Source organism: Myotis myotis, unplaced genomic scaffold (assembly GCF_014108235.1).
Source record: "Myotis myotis isolate mMyoMyo1 unplaced genomic scaffold, mMyoMyo1.p scaffold_m19_p_17, whole genome shotgun sequence".
NCBI classification, from domain to species: domain Eukaryota; kingdom Metazoa; phylum Chordata; class Mammalia; order Chiroptera; family Vespertilionidae; genus Myotis; species Myotis myotis.
In genome coordinates this window covers 14,794,508-14,813,625 of record NW_023416321.1, presented here as the reverse complement: position 1 = coordinate 14,813,625, position 19,118 = coordinate 14,794,508, and the positions used below count along the sequence as shown (strand labels likewise).

Here is a 19,118-nt window from a genome sequence, read left to right as displayed (position 1 = left end):
TACATGCCTGGGTTGTAGGCTTGATCCCCTGTAGCGGGTGTGCAGGAGGCAGGCGATGGATGTTTCTCTCTCATGATTGATGTTTCTCTTTCTACCTCTCCCTTCCTCTTTCTCTAAAAATCAATAAAAATATTTTTTAAAAAGGTAAATGAAACTGTGAATATTTAAAAATGTAGATTAATCTAGAGAGTATTATTATAGAACTGACAAAAAAAGACCAAAAAAAAAACAACATACTAGTGGAAGCATAAGAGAAAATAACTGAATGTGAAATCTTTCTGTTTTATATAAAACGGGTTTAAAACTAATAAAGGCTACGTACCTGGCAGGGGAGATACCATTATCACAAAGGTGATTTTCCCAGGGCGAGGCTCACCCATTGCACCCCGGGTGTGTTGATTCCTGCGATTTTCCCAAATGTGGGAAACTTGACTGCATAATTTTCTTCTGAAAAGCAGCAAAAATCAGAGGCCTCAGCATTTGAGGCCTGGCCAAATGGCCCTGCTGCCTGCCTCCCCCACTTCCTTGTAACTTCTAGTCCCTACCTCCCTGCTAGGGTTGTGATGATAATGATTAAAGTATCTAGCCATATGCTTAAGTAGGTACTCAATAAATACTGATTCTCTTTCTTTCTTTATTTTTTTAAAATATAACTTTATTGATTTCAGAGAGGAAGGGAGAGGGAGAGAGAGAGAAAAAAACATCAATGATGAGAGGGAATCTTGATCGGCCGCCTCCTGCAGGTCCCTCACTGGGGATTGAACCCACAACCCAGGCATGTGCCCTTGGCCAGAAGTGAACCCAGGACCCTTCAGTCTGCAGGCTCATGCTCTATCAACTGAGCCAAACCAGCCAGGGCTGATTCTCTTTCTTTTTTTAAAAAAGTCATGGGCACAAGCTGAGGAACCACAGTATCTAAGGAAATCCTTTTCTTTGTGCCTTGTCAAAAAGACAAGAATGTTATATTTTATTGTTTTGAGTTTCCTTTTATGTCATGAAAATCCATTTACTGTTTTATTAAATCTGGTTATAACATTAAAAAAATCATGGGCACATAAACAAAGTTGGCTATAGACATTCATTCAATTATAAGAGCAGGCCATATGGCTCAAATATTGATCATGGTACCCACTGATTTGTTTAAAATCGGCCCAGAGGATGCCACAGTGGTTCTCAATTTGAAAACTATCTCAGTATTCTAAATCCCTCCTGACCCAGGCGGAATCAGGCAGGCTAGAGCATGTTGGGTGAAGATTCACATATAGTCCATGAAAATGTATAAAATGATTATATTTTATCTTGCATTACACAGTCACATTGATATAATTATAGTGCAGGGTATGCTAAAGGCTCAAAATAGCAGAACACTGATTTAAATGGTAGTTCAGAATTTCTCAAATCACTACCTTTTCCTAAGAAGTCAATGTCCTCATGACATTGTCAGCCCAATTAAAAAAAAATCAGGAAATAGAGTTTATGGTCTGTATGTGCCGTATTCATCATTTCTAACTAGCCCTGTGGCTTTGGGCAAGCGGCTTGATTTCTTCAATCTGAAAAATAGTTTTGTACCTACCGCATGTAAGGCTTTGGGATGGACTTCTGTGGCATGACTCAGATATGCCTTTAGGGAAAAGGGCATGATGGGTAGGGACTTTCAATAAAAGTTAAGTACAGAATCTGCAATAGTTCTGGAAGCTTAGGGCATATTTAGGAGGGTGGACTAGCAAGTGGTTTGGTTTAAGTGTATGAGGCAGGTAGGGGAGTGGGGGAAGCTAAGGTTGTTGGGGAGCTATTCCTTGGATACAGTGGTCATAAGGGAGGCAGGTGTCACAGATTTGGAGCCTGGGTGACTTGGAGATGTTTTTTAAATAGCATTAGGAAACATAGCAGGAAGAGTTAGTGTGGGGAAAAGAATTATGCTTTTGGTGTTAAATATACTAACTTTAAGCCCTAGCTAGTTTGGCTCAGTGGATAGAATGTCAGCCTGTGGACTGATGGGTCCCGGATTCGATTCTGGTCAAGGGCACATGCCAGGGTTGTGGGCTTGATCCCCAGTGGGGGGTGGTGTGCAAGAGGCAGCCGATCAATGATTCTCATTGATTTTTCAATCTCTCTCTTCCTCTCCCTTCCTCTCTGAAATCAATGAAAATATATTTTAAAAATAGTCTAAGCTTATATAATAAATACTAATTGGATATCCAGCTGGAGTTTCCAATAGGTGGGATTAGGGCTTGGAAAAGTCTCAGCAGCTGGAGCTATAGATCTGAGAGTTGCTGGAAGTGATAGTTAAACTTGATTGGCTCTCTATTGATTAGGAGTGGATACAAGTAGGTACAGTTGATAGAATAGTGGCACCGAATAATGGTGGCTTACACCAGACAGAAGTGTATTTCTTTCTTTCTCAGATAATAATTCAGGAGTAAGCAGTCTAAGGCTGATATGGTGGCTCCGGGAGGTCAGAGATTTATGCTGCTTCTATCTTTTTGCTCTACCAACCCCAGGGTCATGACCTTGTTCATATGGTCCAGGATGACTGAACATTACCACATGTGTACCTCCAACTGGTGGGAAGTGAGGAAAATGGGAAAAAGACATAACCTGAAAGTATTATCGGATCAGAACCCTAGTCTTCAACTAGACACATGGGTTACATTAAAATGTAAAGGTTACATTTCTTGTCTCCCTTGCGAATAAGTGGCCAATGGGAAGTGAGCAAAAGACATGTGAGCAACTTCTAGGTCCACCTTATAAACATGTTTTGAATGTCAATATGTCCTTGCATGCAGAGTCAGAGAGTGTAGGATTGTGAAAGCCAAGGGGAGGGGTCTTCTGAAGGAGGGTGAGAGCTAAAGATCTTAAATCAGTGGCCCTCAACCAGGATGGTTTTGTTTCCCAGGGGACATTTGGCAAGTTCTGGAGACATTTTTGACAACTGGGGGGAGGGAATGCTATTGGCATCGAGTAGGTAGAGGCCAGGGATGCTGGTAAACAATCTACAGTGCAAACCCTCCAACAACAGAGAATGATCTTGCCCCAAAATGTCAACATACTGAAGTTGAGAAACTTGGCATGAGGACAGTGATTTTCAACTGGTGTGCTGCAAGAATTTTTAAAACATGCAATACCTGACTATTTAGTCAGGGGCACTGACCTCTTTTCCCTTAGTTTGTCAAATAAAAAAATGACAACAGCCAACACAACAATAGCCATCTGTCTTGAACCATCACATATGATAAAAGGCTAATATGCACATTGTCTCCTCGATGAGGAGTTCCACCAGGAGTTTGACCAGGGGGTGGGGCTGGCCAGCCAACTGCCTGTGCCCCCCCCCCCCCCCCCCCAAGCCGCCCGGACCAGGCTGGCCAGGGCTGATTACATTATCTCTCAAATCTCTTCCAACTCTAAAACTTTAGGAGAAATATGAGTGCTTGAATACTGCAGTGAAACCCAAAATTCCAAGTAGCTGACAGTGTGATCCCCATCAATCCTTGTTGCACGTGAAGTCCCATTAGGTCCAAGTCCATGGGGATAAAACAGAATGGGGATTTCTGCCTGTGCTCAATAGTGAGGAGGATCGATCGATACTGGATCTCGAAGTCTTTCTAAAAGTTTCATACACTTTCTATCCACACCTATATCTGAGAGTAGGCATGGGAGTTAGGGAAGACCTGAGTCCTTCTGGGTCATGTAAAAGCCAATACATGACTAAGAAAAAAAATATCCTTGTTCCACACATACCCATGTGACAGAAGCTTATTCTCACTTCCCCCTTTCTCCTCCCTCAGCCAATCTGCAATGAAAAAGGGTAAAATGGTGATGGCATGGGACAAGTGACTTTGCTTGAAAGGCAAAACCGCAGGCCGGCGTTTGTGGGAGGAGGCAGACTTGGGCGCTATTGCGAAGTAAAGGAGACTTAGGGAGGCCTTTGATCGTTACTGAACCTGGCAGGGGAACTGGGGCCCCTGAACTCTGTCACTTTCTGCTGGGCTCTGAAAGCAGGAGCTTAGCTCTCTAATTGCCCCATATGCTGATTTTATTTAGTGGCTCAGCTGGGTGGACTGAACTCTAGGAAGAGATGTATGCATGTTTAGCTACCTCACCAGATTGCTAATTTTCACTCTGGAAGCATCCATTACCATAATGACTGTCATCCCGAGACAGAGAGGCAGCTATTCCAGCACCAGGGCAGCAGCTCCGGTCAGCACCAAAGCTCTCTACCTGCGGCTCAGAGCCTGGAAACCAGGAAGGATTTCCAAGAGCTGCTTTGCCCGGCACTCTCAGATCTGGGGTAGAGGGCATGCTGGGAACTGGTCCTTCTCCACATGGGGGAAGAAATGGAGTTTTTGGAAGAGTAGGCTTTCTTTAAAACATTTTTTTAAAGCCCTAACCGGTTTGGTTCAGTGGATAGAGCGTTAGCCTGCGGACTCAAGGGTCCCAGGTTCGATTCTGGTCAAGGGCATGAACCTTCGTTGCGGTCACATCCCCAGTGGGGGATGTGCAGGAGGCAGCTGATCGATGTTTCTCTCTCATCGATGTTTCTGACTCTCTATCCCTCTCCCTTCCTCTCTGTAAAATATCAATAAAATGTATTTAAAAAAAATTTTTTTAAATTGATTTTTAGAGAGGGAGGAAGGGAGAGAGAGAAACATCGATGTAAGAGTGAATCATTGCTTGGGCTGCCTCCTGCACACTCCCTACCAGGGATGGAACCTGTAACTGGGGATTGAACCGGCAACTTTTAGTTGCACAGGACAATGCTCAACCAACTAAGCCACATTGGCCAGGGCATGTTTCTTTTGAGTTAGTGGCAAGAGTGTGCAGATTAACACAGACCTTTGGTCCTAGGCCAGTTGGACACCTGGTAACATGTTTGGCTTGCAAACAGAATGTCAATCCCTCTTTTCTCTGGTCTCTCCCCATCCACACACTTCTTGGTTTGGCTTGGTTTTTGCATCTTTCCCAAGGAAAGCCTTAAAAGTTCCTAAAGACCTGTTCTGTCTGCAGAGTAGCCACTCTCTGTGTCACTGTTTCACTAATAAACTCTTTCATTTTAAACTCTTAAAAAAATTCCTAAAGAATGACCTTAAACAGAAAGCAGAGGCTACAAAAATACTCTATCCCCAGAGATGGGGACTAAATCTCACTAGAGAAAAAAGAAGCCTAAGATAACGTGTTACTTTGTCACCTATACTTGTAATATTGATTTAAATAGTTTTTTTTAAAAGAAAACTAACCTAAACTAAGTCTAAGAAATACCAACTAGATGCCAAAGGATGATTAACTCATAAATAAATATGTGAAAATTCCCACAGGTGAGGATGTAGAGATGGGGGAATAAATTTTTAAAAAAATATTTTTATTGATTTTTTACAGAGAGGAAGGGAGAGGGATCGAGAGTTAGAAACATCGATGAGAGAGAAACATTGATCAGCTGCCTCCTGCACACCTCGTACTGGGGATGTGCCCGCAACCAAGGTACATGCCCTTGACCGGAATCGAACCTGGGACCCTTGAGTCCGCAGGCCGACGCTCTATCCACTGAGCCAAACTGGCTAGGGCGGGAATAAATTGTCTTAAGAAGTTCACATCAAAGGGAGTCTGATTCTTCCTGGCATTTTTTTTTCTTTTTTTTAATTAAATCTTTATTGTTCAGATTATTACATTTGTTCCTCTTTTTTCCCCCCCATAACTCCCCTCCTCCCAGTTCCCGCCCCACCCTCCACCCTCACTCCCCATCCACTGTCCTCATCCATAGGTGCACGATTTTTGTCAGTCTCTTCCCGCATCTCCCACACCCCTTTCCCCCCCAAGAATGGTCAGTCCATTCCCTTTCTATGTCCCTGATTCTATTATAATCACCAGTTCATTCTGTTCATCAGATTATTTATTCACTTGATTCTTAGATTCACTTGTTGATAGATGCATATTTGTTGTTCATAATTTGTATCTTTACCTTTTTCTTCCTCTTCCTCTTCTTAAAGGATACCTTTCAGCATTTCATATAATCCTGGTTTGGTGGTGATGAACTCCTTTAGCTTTTCCTTATCTGTGAAGCCCTTAAAATGAGAGAGAAAGGAGGAACTGGTTGTGACAAAAAAAAAAAAAAAAGAAAGGAGAAAGAAAGAAAGAAAGGAAGAAAGAAAGGAAGAAAGAAGATGCTAGGTGAGGCAGAACAATTTTGTTGTCTAATACTGAAAAACTTTAGAGAACTTAGAACCCAAAACATCCTATTAGTGATGGCAGGTTGATGGCCTAAGAAGAAAGGGAATTTTAGGTCAGGGACATTGTGCGCGAGTTTGAAGCTGTGCTGGGGCATTAGAAGATAAGGCAGACAAATAACGGATTGCAACAGGATGAACTGCCCTGTGAGATGATCCTGGCCCCCTGCCCCCTTCCCAGCTGTCCCGAGGGAGCAGATCTGATTTGTTGTTTTTTTTTGGTTTTCCAATCACCTGAGCTCAAGTTAAGGCAGCAGAGCGGCCAGAGTTATAAACGCAGCTCTGCCACCCACCAGGAGTGACGGCATTCAGAGTATTCTAGATATTTCCTGATGGTTTTCCCCTAATGATGCTTTCCAAAACCTATCACAGTGCTTGGGCACAAAATAGATGGTCAATACGTGTTTGCTGAGTTGAATTTGGAGAAGAATTTGGAGGAAAGTTCAAGGGGTGTTTCACGACTTCACTTTCTCTGGGGTCCTGTCCCTATCAGTGAGGGCCTCAGATGAAAGGGCTCAGGGCATCTCATCAATGTCTGTAGGTTGGTTCCCAGACTCCCCAGTTGGGTCAGGGCCCCAGAGGAGCCATGAAAAAGGAGCCATTTTTTCCCCTGAAGTTTCTCTTCATTAATAACAAGCACAGTTGAGTGGCAGTTACACACTTAGAAGCAAAGGATTCTGATTTTGCCTGCAGAACAGAGGTGTCTCCCCTCAGATCTCAGTTTTACCCCAGCAGGAAAAGCCAGGGCTGTCTTGTTTGCAGCAACACCGTTTTGATGGGTGACAGGAAGTCCTGTGACTTTTCTCACCACCTTCCCTGAGGATGCCACCTTTCAGCTACACGCACTTAGATTATGTCTGCCCTCCCCCATCCAATCTAGAGGTGCTAAGAGGTTCAGTGCTTTCTTTCCAACTTCCCAAGGTCTTACCCAACTGCTCACAGCTGGAAGCAGTCTTTGGGACAGAGCAGAAATAATGTACGAATGGTGGTCAGGGTGGAACACATACATCAGCCCTTGTTATGAGGAGGGTGGTGGGAAATAATTTCTTACCCATCACAGGTGGCGGTGTGGGTAGTGATTAAGCATAGACTATTTGTTTTACTATTTTTTTGTGAAGGTACATTATTTACTGGGAACTATGAATGGCTGTGTTAAAAGGGCCACATGGAGGCTGTCCAAGGAAGGCAATATAATGATAATGGACAATTAATTATATTTGGTATAATTAAAAAAAATATAATACCCAAAGGACAACTAGAATGCATTTGACCTGCATTTGGTTCAGCATCTTTTATGGGGAGAGAGTAGTATTGACGAAAAAAATGTCCAAACCTGTAGAGAATTTTTATGAGTTTATTTGAGCCCAAAAATGACAGTGACAGTGCTGAGAAGCAAGATCTCAAAGGCTCTGGAGAATGACAGTTTCACAGTTTCTTTTATGCATTTGAAATTGAGGGAACACATAAGGGAGATTACAAGGGGGGAGAAATCAAGGCAGGGATTATGTGCTTTCTTGAGGGTGGTTACATCTTTGAGGGGTTATTAATTCTGGCCTTTCAAAGGCATATTAACCTAGATGCACAAGAACAATGGAGAAGGCTGGCTTAAAAACTTTTTCTTAGAGAAGTTATAGGCCTGGGGCATGACTACACACCATGACCTGCCCAGTTAGGAATTTATAGTTTATTACAGCACTCTCTTTTCATCCACAGTAGGATTCTATGTGCATCTGTGTTTGGGCTGTCACGTTGTCAGTACCTATGTATTTACTTGTTTTCCTTCAGCATATTACCTGTAACAGGTAATATGTGTGTTGCATAAAAAATGTTCACTTTGGAAAACATGCATTTAATGGCACATGTAAATAAAACTTAATACGTTTTGCTGTTAATATTTACTACTGAGATAAATATTCAATAATTTTCAAATAATTAGAAAAGTTTTTATGGTCTTATATTGTTACTCTTGCTACATGTTATGGTTCTATAGACATTTTCCCCCACAGAGCTTTTAAAACAAATCAAACTCCAGGTTTTCCCCGCTTCCAGTTAAATATTTGAGGAAAGCAGGATATAAATCTAATTTAAAGGCAAAGAAGCACAAAGAAAGGAAGTCAAATGGAATAAGCCCTTGTGATCCTAACTCCAAACTGGCAAATTGAGCATGTGGAATCAAGTGCAGGATTTTCCATTCTACACATGGGGAAAAGGAGAAAGAGAAGGGAGGGGTAGGAAGAGGTTAGATAGTACAATCCTCACCCAAGCATATTTTTCCATGGATTTTTAGAAAGAGTGGAAGGGAGGAGGAGAGAGAAAGAGAGAGACATCACTGTGAGAGATATCGACTGGTTGCCTCCTGCATGCATCCGGACCTGGCCAGGAACCGAGCCTGCAACAGAGGACATGCCCTTGACCCTTTAGTCTCCGGGCCAACACTCTTTCCGCTGAGCCAAACTGGGCAGGGCCAGTGCTGACTTTGTAGGAACCCGGGAACATGGAGCTCTTGGAGGCAGTGAGAACGACCACTCCAGGGTTCTCTCCTGGCCGTTCTTTAGTGCCCGGTGAGATGTTGGGTGAACAGACTCCAAAAGTGCAGCAGTGTGATGTAGCCTGAAGCTAAAAGCAAAAGAATCCGATTCCCTCCCTTTTGATTGAGTACAGGGCCACTCACTTTGGGGTGCCTCGGTTTCCTTGTTCGTCACACGGAGCAGTGCGGTGTGGGAAAATCCTCACCTCAGCACAGTTACCAAAAAGGAAAAGCGGACCTGAAGCAGGAATTGGGAGACCTGAGCTTATGACAGTGGGTTCACAGCATAGCAGATATTTTTGGGTACAAGTTCTGAGAGGACCGAGGTGATTAGCCTCGTTAGCATGAAGAAAATCAGGGGTTGAGAGTAGTTTTCACGAGAGGAGCCAGGTGGCATTCTGGGGACTCAGGCTGAGGGGATCTGTGGCTCACAAACCTTACAGTGACCACTGTTTGGGCCTTGGGATGGTGGTAACTGCCATTTGCAGTGAGTTTACTGCGTCAGGCTCCTTGCATACCTGTCTCATTTAGTCCTCACCTGAACCCAGTTGGAGCATCATCACCCCAATGAACAGAAGAGAAAACTGAGGCCGCTGAGATTAATTTGCCCAAGATCACTTGTCCGTTGACTCACGTGTAAAATGAGTTAGTAACAGAACTAGACTCCATTGCCTGCTGGTTTGTTACAGAGTCGCCTGAGACAGTCATGAGCCACGAAGAGGCACAGCCTTGGGAATATAGGGGTCTGTTGTAAAGCAAGTTTTGCCTTTTCCCCTTGAATCTGGGTCTCTTTTTCAAGGCTTCTAAAGCGCAGGCGCGTGTGGATCGCGACCTCCTCCGGCGCCCTTTGCGCGGGCCACGGTCGCCCTCTGCCGACGCAGGAAAGGAACGCGCTGAGAGCGACTGTTTCCGGCCCGAGAGTCTTCCAAGAAGCTCGCTGGCCTATAGAGGGCGCCCTCCGGTGTGCAGAGTAGCCCACCCGGCCGTCCCTTCCTTAGACACTTCCTGTCTGATCTCTATGATCCACCCGGTTACGTCACGGGAAGTTCCTGGAGTTTTCAATTTATCGTAAACAAAAGGGATGTGCGCCGACCCGGAAGTGGAAATTGGAACCGGGCCGGTGTAGCTCCGAAGGCCAGCAGTGAGGAGGCGGGGGGAAGCCGTAGCCATGGCGGTGGCTGTGGCCATGGTGGGAGCCGTAAACGGGACGGAGCTAGGCCCCGCGGAAGAACTCGCCAAACTCGAGTATCTGTCTTTAGTGTCGAAGGTTTGCACCGAGTTGGACAATCACTTGGGGATCAACGACAAGGATCTGGGTGAGCTCGGGGAAGTTTCCGCGGCCTCCGGGTTTGGGGGTCCAGGAAAGCGGAAGGAGAAATGGGTTGAGGGGCTGGGTGTGTGTCGGTAGGAATCTCTCTCTCTCTCAGAGACTTGGGCCCAGGAAACCTGCGGCCGTGGCCTCCGCATAAGAGCTCTCCCGGCGGAGTTGTTAGAAACCATTTTCCAGGGCTGTCAGTGAAACCCAGGGCGGCCATCGCTGCTTGCTCTTTTTTCCCCAGCCTCAGATAAATTAAGCAGCGTTAACAACAGCAGCTGCGTCGTCGTCGTCGTTGTTGTTGTCGTTGAGGATGATGATGATAATGATGGTAGACATTCTTCTTGCACCGGCTGCTTGTTGAGTAACTTTAAGGCAAAGTAATCAATACGCCGTTGTGGGATCTCTCGGGGCGGCCTGACCTGACCCAAGATATCCCACAATAACCACCTGTGAGGGCTGTTGTGAGGATCATGGGAAGGAAGCACTTAGCATAGCGATTGGCATGTAGTAGATGGTCAAAAAGCCTTAACCACTGGCACTGTTGTTATTAAGTCCATTGTAGCCTGATGACATTTGGTTTTCACTTATTGTCATCAAACAGGTAAAGGCACAGTCCAGCATGGAAATGGTATGTTAGGACTAATTTATGTTCGTTATTCAGATCTTCCATGTTATTGTTATTTGTTAGGATTAAAATCCAAATGAAATCATTCAAATTTTCTCCTAGGACTCACAGTTGGAGGCATATTATCTCAGCTTATCCTAAAATGCACTTCTCTCCTGAAAGTCTCTTAATTATTAAATAGCTCTAACATTAGAAGTTTCAAAAACTAGGCAGGTTTACGGAGAAAAATTTGGGGGGCAAGTGAGTCTTTCATTAACTTGGAGATTGTACCATCCTGCAGTTGCCCGGCCCTCATATATAGAGTCTGCCTTTCCAAAAGCTGTAGAACGCATCCTGTGCATGCATCCCTTGCGAGTGTGTGTATGTGTGGGTGTATGTATGGCTCATGCTTTCAGACATTGTAACCTCTAGCTAGTAGTTTCATGGAAGAGATTACGATGATATGGGACAAGGAGGTCTTCCTTACATTCACTCAGAGGCCTGGTGAGCCATTTTGCAGTGACAGCTTTTCATTTGTGAAAATTAACTAGAGCCCTGGCTGGGTGGCTCAGTTGGTTGGGGTATCATCTGTACACCAAAAAGGTTTTGGGCACATACCTAGGTTACAGGTTTGATCCCCAGTTGGGGTGCATACGGGAGGCAACCAGTCGATGTTTCTCACTCTCCCTTCTTCTCTCTCTAAAATTAACATATTCTGGGGTGAGGATTTTGAAAAATGAACTAGAATAAGAATACTTATCTTTTTACTAGATGGGATGCTGCCTGATTCATGAATCGTTCAGTAAAGCCAATGAGATCTTTTAAAAAATTTAGCTGGAACCAACATGGATAATCTTGGTAGTCTAAGTTCTCTTCCTTTACCCTTACTGGATGGTGGTCTTTGGTTTTCATGACTTTGGATAACCTAGTTAGTTTTGTTTATAAATTTTTTTAATTTATTTTTTTGCTCAAGTCTCCATTCTTGTTTTAATTTCTTTTCTCATTTGCAGCTGAATTTGTGATCAGTCTTGCTGAGAAAAATACCACCTTTGATACTTTTAAGACTTCTCTGGTCAAAAATGGTGCAGAATTCACGGTATGTGTGTCTGGAGACCCCTGCTTTATTTTACTGTCACTGTTGAATTTTAATTTTGATAGGATTTAATTAGGGTTTTGATAGAGAAAGGAGATACTTTGTACATACCAATCTGATACAACATTAAGTGTATAATTTTTTTAATTTTTCAATTACAGTCTATGTTCAATATTATTCTGTATCAGTTTCAGGTGTACAGCATAGTGGTTAGACAATCAAGTGTAATGTTTTCATGCCACTAAGCAGTGGTGATGTAACTGGATTTCCTGTGACACTTTTCTAGAAAAATGGGGCAGGCAGGGATAACTACTCTTCTCTAAAATTTAGAGGACATCCCTCTTCTTAGTGTTTTAAGCACTGATCTAGGTGCTGACAATTTTTGTTCTGTTTGTTTTCAAAGGATTCTCTTATTAGTAACTTGCTGCGTCTCATACAAACCATGCGGCCTCCAGCAAAGCCTTCTACTAGCAAAGGTGAGCAGAGCTGCTAGCTGAGCTTAGCCTCCAGAATGGTGACTGTCAAGCATTCTGTTTCTGGTTTGATGCAAATCTAGTGTGGAAGTTCATTTGTTAACCATTAAGAATATTGTGTTTGTTTCGCTTGTTGCAGCTGCTGAACAAGTAAATGTTGTAGTAAAATTTTTCAAATGACTTAAAGTTAAAATTGTGAGAATTATAAGACATAACCAACCAAATGAATACTGATACACTTCCCGATGCCCACATAGTTTGTTGAGGTTTTATAATCAACTAGGGGCCCAGTGCATGAATTTGTGCATCTTGAAAGGAACTGTGGGCCGTGAGGCTGCAGTGGGCACAGGGGCAGGTCTCGGCTCATCCTCCGTGCTCCCACCATGGCCCCTGGTCCCCTGTCTGCCGGCAGCCCCGCTCCCACCGCTGCTGCTCCCACAGCTGCTGCTGACGGTGTGGAGCGATTGGGGCTGGCACCAAGGAGCGGGTGCGAGTGGGGCTGGCACCAAGGAGCGGGTGCGAGTGGGGCTGGTGCTGTCAGTGCGTGCGAGCAGCGGCTGCTGCCCAGATCGCCCCCCAGGAGCAGAGGGAGGTGGAGAAGCCCTCAGGCAATTGGGGCTGGCAACTGCTGCTCACACCCGCTGACGGCGCTGAGCGGTCAGGACCAGCACCAGACGCCGGCAGCAGGTGTGAGTGCCAGGTAGAACCGTGGCATGCAAGAGCAAGGAATTTTCAGTAACCACCAGAGGCTCGCCCCGATGACAGCGACTGGCGCCCTGCCTTGGTCTGGCGCCCCTACTCGCCTGCTCCACCATTCCACTGCTACCGATGCCCGCCATGTTCCGCACGCACCTCCTGGTGGTCAGTGCGCACGTCATAGTGACCTGTTGTTTGGTGGTTCTCCTGTTCGGTCTATTTGCATATTAGAGTTTTATATATAGAGGTGTTTTTTTTTTGAAAATTAAATTATGTTTCTAGTGATATATAAGAGTAATATGTAGAAAAGTTCCATGTTCTGCTTTTAGTTTGATGCAAATCTAATGAAGTTCTTTTGTTAACCATTAAGAATATTAAATATATCTTTTCTTTTACATTCTTTCATGTTCTTTAATGAAACAAGATCCAGTTGTTAAACCCAAAACTGAGAAAGAAAAGCTGAAAGAACTCTTTCCAGTCCTTTGCCAACCAGACAACCCTTCTGTTCGGGTACTGATACCATTTTGAGAATGTCTACTGTAACTGCATGTTACCCCCACCCAGTCTCTTCTTGGTCTCATTAGTTAATTTTTTTCTTTCTCTCTTTTTCCATTATTTATTATTTTAAGTTTTCCTTTATTGTAATATATTTTTCAAAGTGAAAATATTTGATCATTCCCTGAGCATGTACTACATACAGAATAATGTTAAAGGGTTCAAGAATGATATTTGAAGGAAATGAGATTAGGAATTGTGGAAAGCTGTGAATAGGGATATGAAATAGGTATGAAATAATTTAAGGTTCTGGAACAGATGCCTGATGTGTAAAATTAGATTTTTTGCTCCATTACTTGTTAGAATGTCTAATTTTTGAAATGTTTTGGTTTTAAAATTTTATTATAGCAAGTATTTATTGAGTATCTACTATGTGCCAAGCACTGTTCTAAGTACCAGGGATACAGCAGTGAGCAAGGTAGATTAGAGTTTCTGCCCTCTTGGAGATGGTTACATTCTAGTATTGGGGTGGGGGCAGGAAATAAATATGTAAACTCCTCTAGCAGAGAGGAGACAGGCAGTAAACAAATAAGTAAGCACATATGTATATGTAGCTGACAGGGGTAAGAACTATAGAAAAAATCAAGCAGGTGAAAGGGGAGAAGGAAATGCAGAGGGAGAGTTGCTTTTTAAAAATTTTAGCATCTGTTTTCTGTTTATAATCATCATTTGCATTGCTTTCACAGAAGGGGTGATATCTAATTTCCTTCCATAGCCTTGCATTAAGGACAAAGGGGATTTGCCAAATGTAGAAGTGACTTCCAAGAGCCTTTGCTCATACCTCTGCCTCTATCTCAAATTGTGTTAGAAATCTCCACCCTCCCCCTGCCCGCGCCCCCCCTTCCTTCACATAAGCAGTTAGCAATGTAGAGACTGTCAGACTTGTAGTACCTGAAGTACAGATTTTTTTTTATAAGTGTTTATTTGAGCCAAACTGAGGACATTGTCAGAAAACAAGATCTCAAATGCTCCTGAAGTACAGATTTTGAGTGATATTCTCCCCCCACCTCTTCTTCTCCTAACTTTGCTCCTCTGCCTCTGTAGACCATGCTGGATGAGGATGATGTGAAGGTCGCTGTGGATGTCCTGAAAGAACTGGAGGCTTTAATGCCCAGCGCAGCAGGCCAGGAGAAGCAAAGAGATGCTGAGCACCGGTTCGTCCTTGATGTCCTGTCTTTTGGAAGTGTAGGGTACTGTGGTAGTTGAATTTTGCGGACCAGCCAAGTAAAATTTTGGGCTAGTTGGCAGAATCTAGACTGGCCATTACCATGTTGTTAGATCTATTTTTATTGCTCCCTGGCAGGAGTATGTATGCAGCAAATGCTAAGATGTTCAGAAGATAGAAGTATGGGCTCAGAGGCTGAATATGTTTATGGCCTCATTCTTTATTGATCTGCAGGGATGTCATAGTTATTGAAACTGTAATTCAGTTTAACTCTTAGAAGGCACTTAACCAGATGCATGGCACTGTGCTGGGTGCTGGGGATGCAGAGATGGAATTGGGCTGGTTTCTTTTTTACACATATGTCTGTTGATTTGTTAGGGACAAGACAAAGAAGAAGAAGCGGAGCCGGAGCCGGGACCGAGAGCGAGAGCGTGACCGTGACCGTGATCGTGATAGAGAACGAGACCGTGATAGAGACCACAAACGGAGACACCGGTCCCGCTCTCGATCACGTTCCAGGACCCGTGAGAGGAATAAAGGGAAGTCTAGATATCGGTCCAGGAGCAGAAGTCAGAGTCCCCCCAAAGACCGGAAGGACCGAGACAAGTATGGGGAGAGGAATCTGGACAGATGGCGGGATAAGCACGTGGACCGTCCTCCCCCGGAAGAGCCTGCTATCGGGGACATTTACAATGGCAAAGTTACCAGCATCATGCAGTTTGGATGCTTTGTGCAGCTAGAGGGACTAAGGTAATGGCTAGTGCCCTTCTTTCACACCAGTAATGGGCAGAATTTCTTTATCACTGGGGATTTTCAAATTATAGAAAGTTATTACGATTAATGACACTTAAATCAGCCACATCAGTTGATTAGAAATTGACTTCGTGTTTGAAGTGTTGCAGAGCCATTTCTTCTTTCCTCGGTCTTCAGGAGATCTGCCCTTTGGCTGATTGAGACAGATAAGAGTCTGCTCAATTCTTATTCCTGCTGCCGCCTCATGTTTTTGGGAGGGAGGGTGGTAATACTATATGCTATTGTTTGACCCCCTTCTTGTTACTTTCCTCTTGAGCTTAAGACCATTTCCATTTGTTCAGTTCCAACAAGGGTAGAAGTCAGCTGGGAAAAGGTATTTTAGACATGCTTTGGATGTGTCTGACTCTCCCTCAGGAAGCGGTGGGAAGGCCTGGTGCATATTTCTGAGCTCCGGCGGGAAGGCCGTGTCGCTAATGTGGCTGATGTGGTGAGCAAAGGCCAGAGAGTCAAGGTCAAAGTGTTGTCCTTCACTGGGACCAAGACCAGTTTGAGCATGAAGGTAGGTGAGATATCCAGCCTGTTACCACATCTGATGGCCCAGGGTACATAAGAGGACAGCAAGTGAGCTAGCTTCGTTTTCTGTGTGCCTTAGGATGTGGATCAAGAGACGGGGGAAGATCTAAACCCAAATCGACGGCGAAATCTTGTCGGGGAGACCAATGAGGAGACGTCTATGAGGAATCCGGACAGACCCACTCACCTCTCCCTCGTCAGTGCCCCTGAAGTAGAGGATGACTCGCTGGAGCGCAAGCGCCTGACCCGCATCTCTGACCCAGAGAAGTGGGAGATCAAACAGGTTGGGGCCCTTTGCTTTCATAGCCACATAGCCGCTGAGTATGCAGCGTGGTGGTGAAGAGTGTGGGCCCTGGAGCTTGGTGGCCTGGGTGACTTCTGGCCACTTACTAGCTGTGTGATTCTAAGCCACGTTACTCTCCCTCTTTGTGCCTCGGTCTGCTTCTCTGTAAAAACAGCCGGTGGTGGACTTGTGGGGACTAAATGAGTTAATAGAAGTAAAACTCTTAGGTTAGTGCCTGCGTATGTGGTAATGCTATGTAAATTTTTTTTTTTTTAAATATATTTTTATTGATCTCAGAGAGGAAGGGAGAGGGAGAGATAGAAACATCAGTGATGATAGAGAACCATGGATCGGCTGCCTCCTGCACGCCCCTTACTGGGGATCAAGCCCACAGTCCTAGCATGTGCCTTTGACCAGAATCGAACCCAGGACCCTTCAGTCCGCAGGCCGATGCTCTATCCACTGAGCCACACCAGCCAGGGCGCTATGTAAATTTTTGCTCTTGTTTTTATCATTCATCAGTAAATATCAGAACCACGGGCGTCCCAGGTACTATGTAAAAGCTAGGGCTACAAAGACATGGTTCCTGCCTTTGAGGAACTCCCAAGTCCAGTGGAGGAGACAAATTGAAACAAAAAATTGTAAAGGTTTACATATTACATAATAAAGAATGTGTAGAATGCTATGGAACCAAGGAAAGGAGCAGAATTAGCAGATAACTCTTCTGGGGAAGAGACACTTGCGCTAGGCTTTTGGGCACCATGTTGTCTTGTCCCCCAGGGATGGGATTTATGATGTTTGAGGCTCTGCAATCCTGGGTTTGAAGAGAAAAAAAACCTTGGTTTTCTACATGAAACCTCTGTATTAATTCTTCTACAAAAGAAGAGTTTTGATCTTGGCAAGTTACAAATGCTGCTTTCTGTCCTTTGGCTAGATGATTGCTGCTAATGTTCTTTCCAAAGAAGAGTTTCCAGACTTTGATGAAGAGACTGGCATTCTTCCTAAAGTAGATGATGAAGAAGGTAACTAGCCACTGGGATTGAGCAGGATAATGGATTGGGAGGGAAGTTGGAAAATTGAGCTATTGGACAAGGTGGTTTATTTGTAGTTTAATCCAGTGGTTCTGAGTCATTTGTTCCTTGGGTCTCACCACTCATCTCTCTTAAGAACAAGCGTCTCTCCATGATGGAAGCAAAAAAATTCATGTTTCTGGCAAACATTTGTATATTATTATGCTTGTTGCTTATAATAAGTTTTCAAGATAGAAAATGTTTAATTATAGTTTGAGGATTAAATTTGATCTCATATTCTTAGTAATTGTTCTGAAAACCCTGGGTCCACTTAGATGAACTCTGAGTTGTCCTAGAAACAATTTTTAACGCAGTCCATTAACGATTTTTAAAAATTGTGAAATAAATCCTGTAATGGAACATATATAATTTATTTATTTTTTTTTATTTTTATTTTTTTTTAATATATTTTATTGATTTTTCACAGAGAGGAAAGGAGAGAGATAGAGAGAGTTAGAAACATCGATGAGAGAGAAACATCGATCAGCTGCCTCTTGCACATCCCCCACCGGGGATGTGCCCGCAACCCAGGTACATGCCCTTGACCGGAATCGAACCCGGGACCTCTCAGTCCGCAGGCTGACGCTCTATCCACTGAGCCAAACCGGTTTCGTCGGAACATATATAATTTATATAACAACAGTGAATGAGACCTACTAAATAACATCTACACACCTACCTACCAGTAAAGTAGAGCTTTACCAGCACCTTTGACCCCCTACATGCCCCTCTGATTAGATCTTTCTCCTTCCTCTGTGCATCCACCCTCTTAAATTTTGTGTTATTCATTTCCTCACTCTTATTAACATTTTACTATCTATATATTTGTCCCTAAACATTAGTTTGTTTTTGAACTTATTTTTTTTTGATTCATTATCATTCTTTTGGTATTTATCTATGTTGATTTTTGTAGTTGTATTTCATTCATTTTCATTGCTACAGAGTGTTGCTCTATCTAAATTTACCATAATTTATCTATTTTACTTTTGATGGCATATGGGCTGTTTCTGGTCTTTATTTACCTTTATAACTAATACTGTTATAAAATTCCTGTACTTGTCTCTTGCTGCACATATGCAAGACCTCTTTTTTCCTAAATATTGAGAAGAATTACTGGGTGGTAGGAACGTGCATGTTCAACTTTACCAGCAGTCCAAATTGTTTTCTGAAGTTTTTGTACCAATTTCCATTTCTAACAGAAATGTGAGTGAGTTCGTTTTGTTCCACATTTAAAATATATATGTGTGTGTGTATATACATATGTATATGTATATACATATATATGTATATATATGTATACACATATGTATATACATATATATATATTGATTTCAGAGAGGAAGGGAGAGGGAGAGAGAGATGGAAATATCAATGATGAGAGAGAATCACTGATCGGCTGCCTTTTGCATGCCCCCCACTGGGGATCGAGCCCGCAACTGGGCATGTGCCCTTGACTGGAATCGAATCTGGGACTCTTCAGTTCATAGGCTGATGCTCTATCCACAGAGCCAGACCAGCAGGGCCCTGTGGCTCCACATTCTTGGCAACATTTAGTATTGTCCCTTTGTCCAACTTAATTCTTTTTGTGTGTGTGCAACTCTATTGTGGGTTAAGAATAAATTCTATAATTAAGTGGGATGGCAAGTACCTTAGTACCATCTAGAATATCAGAGCAGCATTTCCCACAGGCTTAATGTCTTTGAAAGTGGCTCTGGCTAGTTCTTGGTGGGAGCACAAATGCCCTGGAAATGGCTGGAGGCCGGCGGTAACAGACACCTGGGTGTGGCTTT

The 19,118-nt window shown here is 43.6% G+C and overlaps 1 protein-coding gene and 1 pseudogene across 3 annotated transcripts in view; both read left to right on the top strand.

Moving 5' to 3' along the window:
• Positions 1-314: 314 nt before the first annotated feature.
• Positions 315-445, top strand: LOC118672563 (annotated as a pseudogene).
• A 9,403-nt stretch (positions 446-9,848) lies between these two features.
• Positions 9,849-19,118, top strand: part of DHX8 (DEAH-box helicase 8) — a 28,981-nt gene continuing 19,711 nt past the window's right edge. The window contains exons 1-10 of one of the 3 annotated variants that reach the window (XM_036339631.1): positions 9,849-10,061; positions 10,665-10,691; positions 11,678-11,763; positions 12,164-12,236; positions 13,354-13,439; positions 14,529-14,638; positions 15,028-15,399; positions 15,817-15,961; positions 16,055-16,258; positions 17,193-17,280. In XM_036339631.1, coding sequence (XP_036195524.1) covers positions 9,914-10,061; positions 10,665-10,691; positions 11,678-11,763; positions 12,164-12,236; positions 13,354-13,439; positions 14,529-14,638; positions 15,028-15,399; positions 15,817-15,961; positions 16,055-16,258; positions 17,193-17,280 — 1,339 coding nt within the window. In that variant the 5' untranslated portion in view covers positions 9,849-9,913. The remainder of the gene's footprint in view (positions 10,062-10,664; positions 10,692-11,677; positions 11,764-12,163; positions 12,237-13,353; positions 13,440-14,528; positions 14,639-15,027; positions 15,400-15,816; positions 15,962-16,054; positions 16,259-17,192; positions 17,281-19,118) is intronic. The other 2 variants (XM_036339632.1, XM_036339633.1) reach the window with 2 other exon arrangements.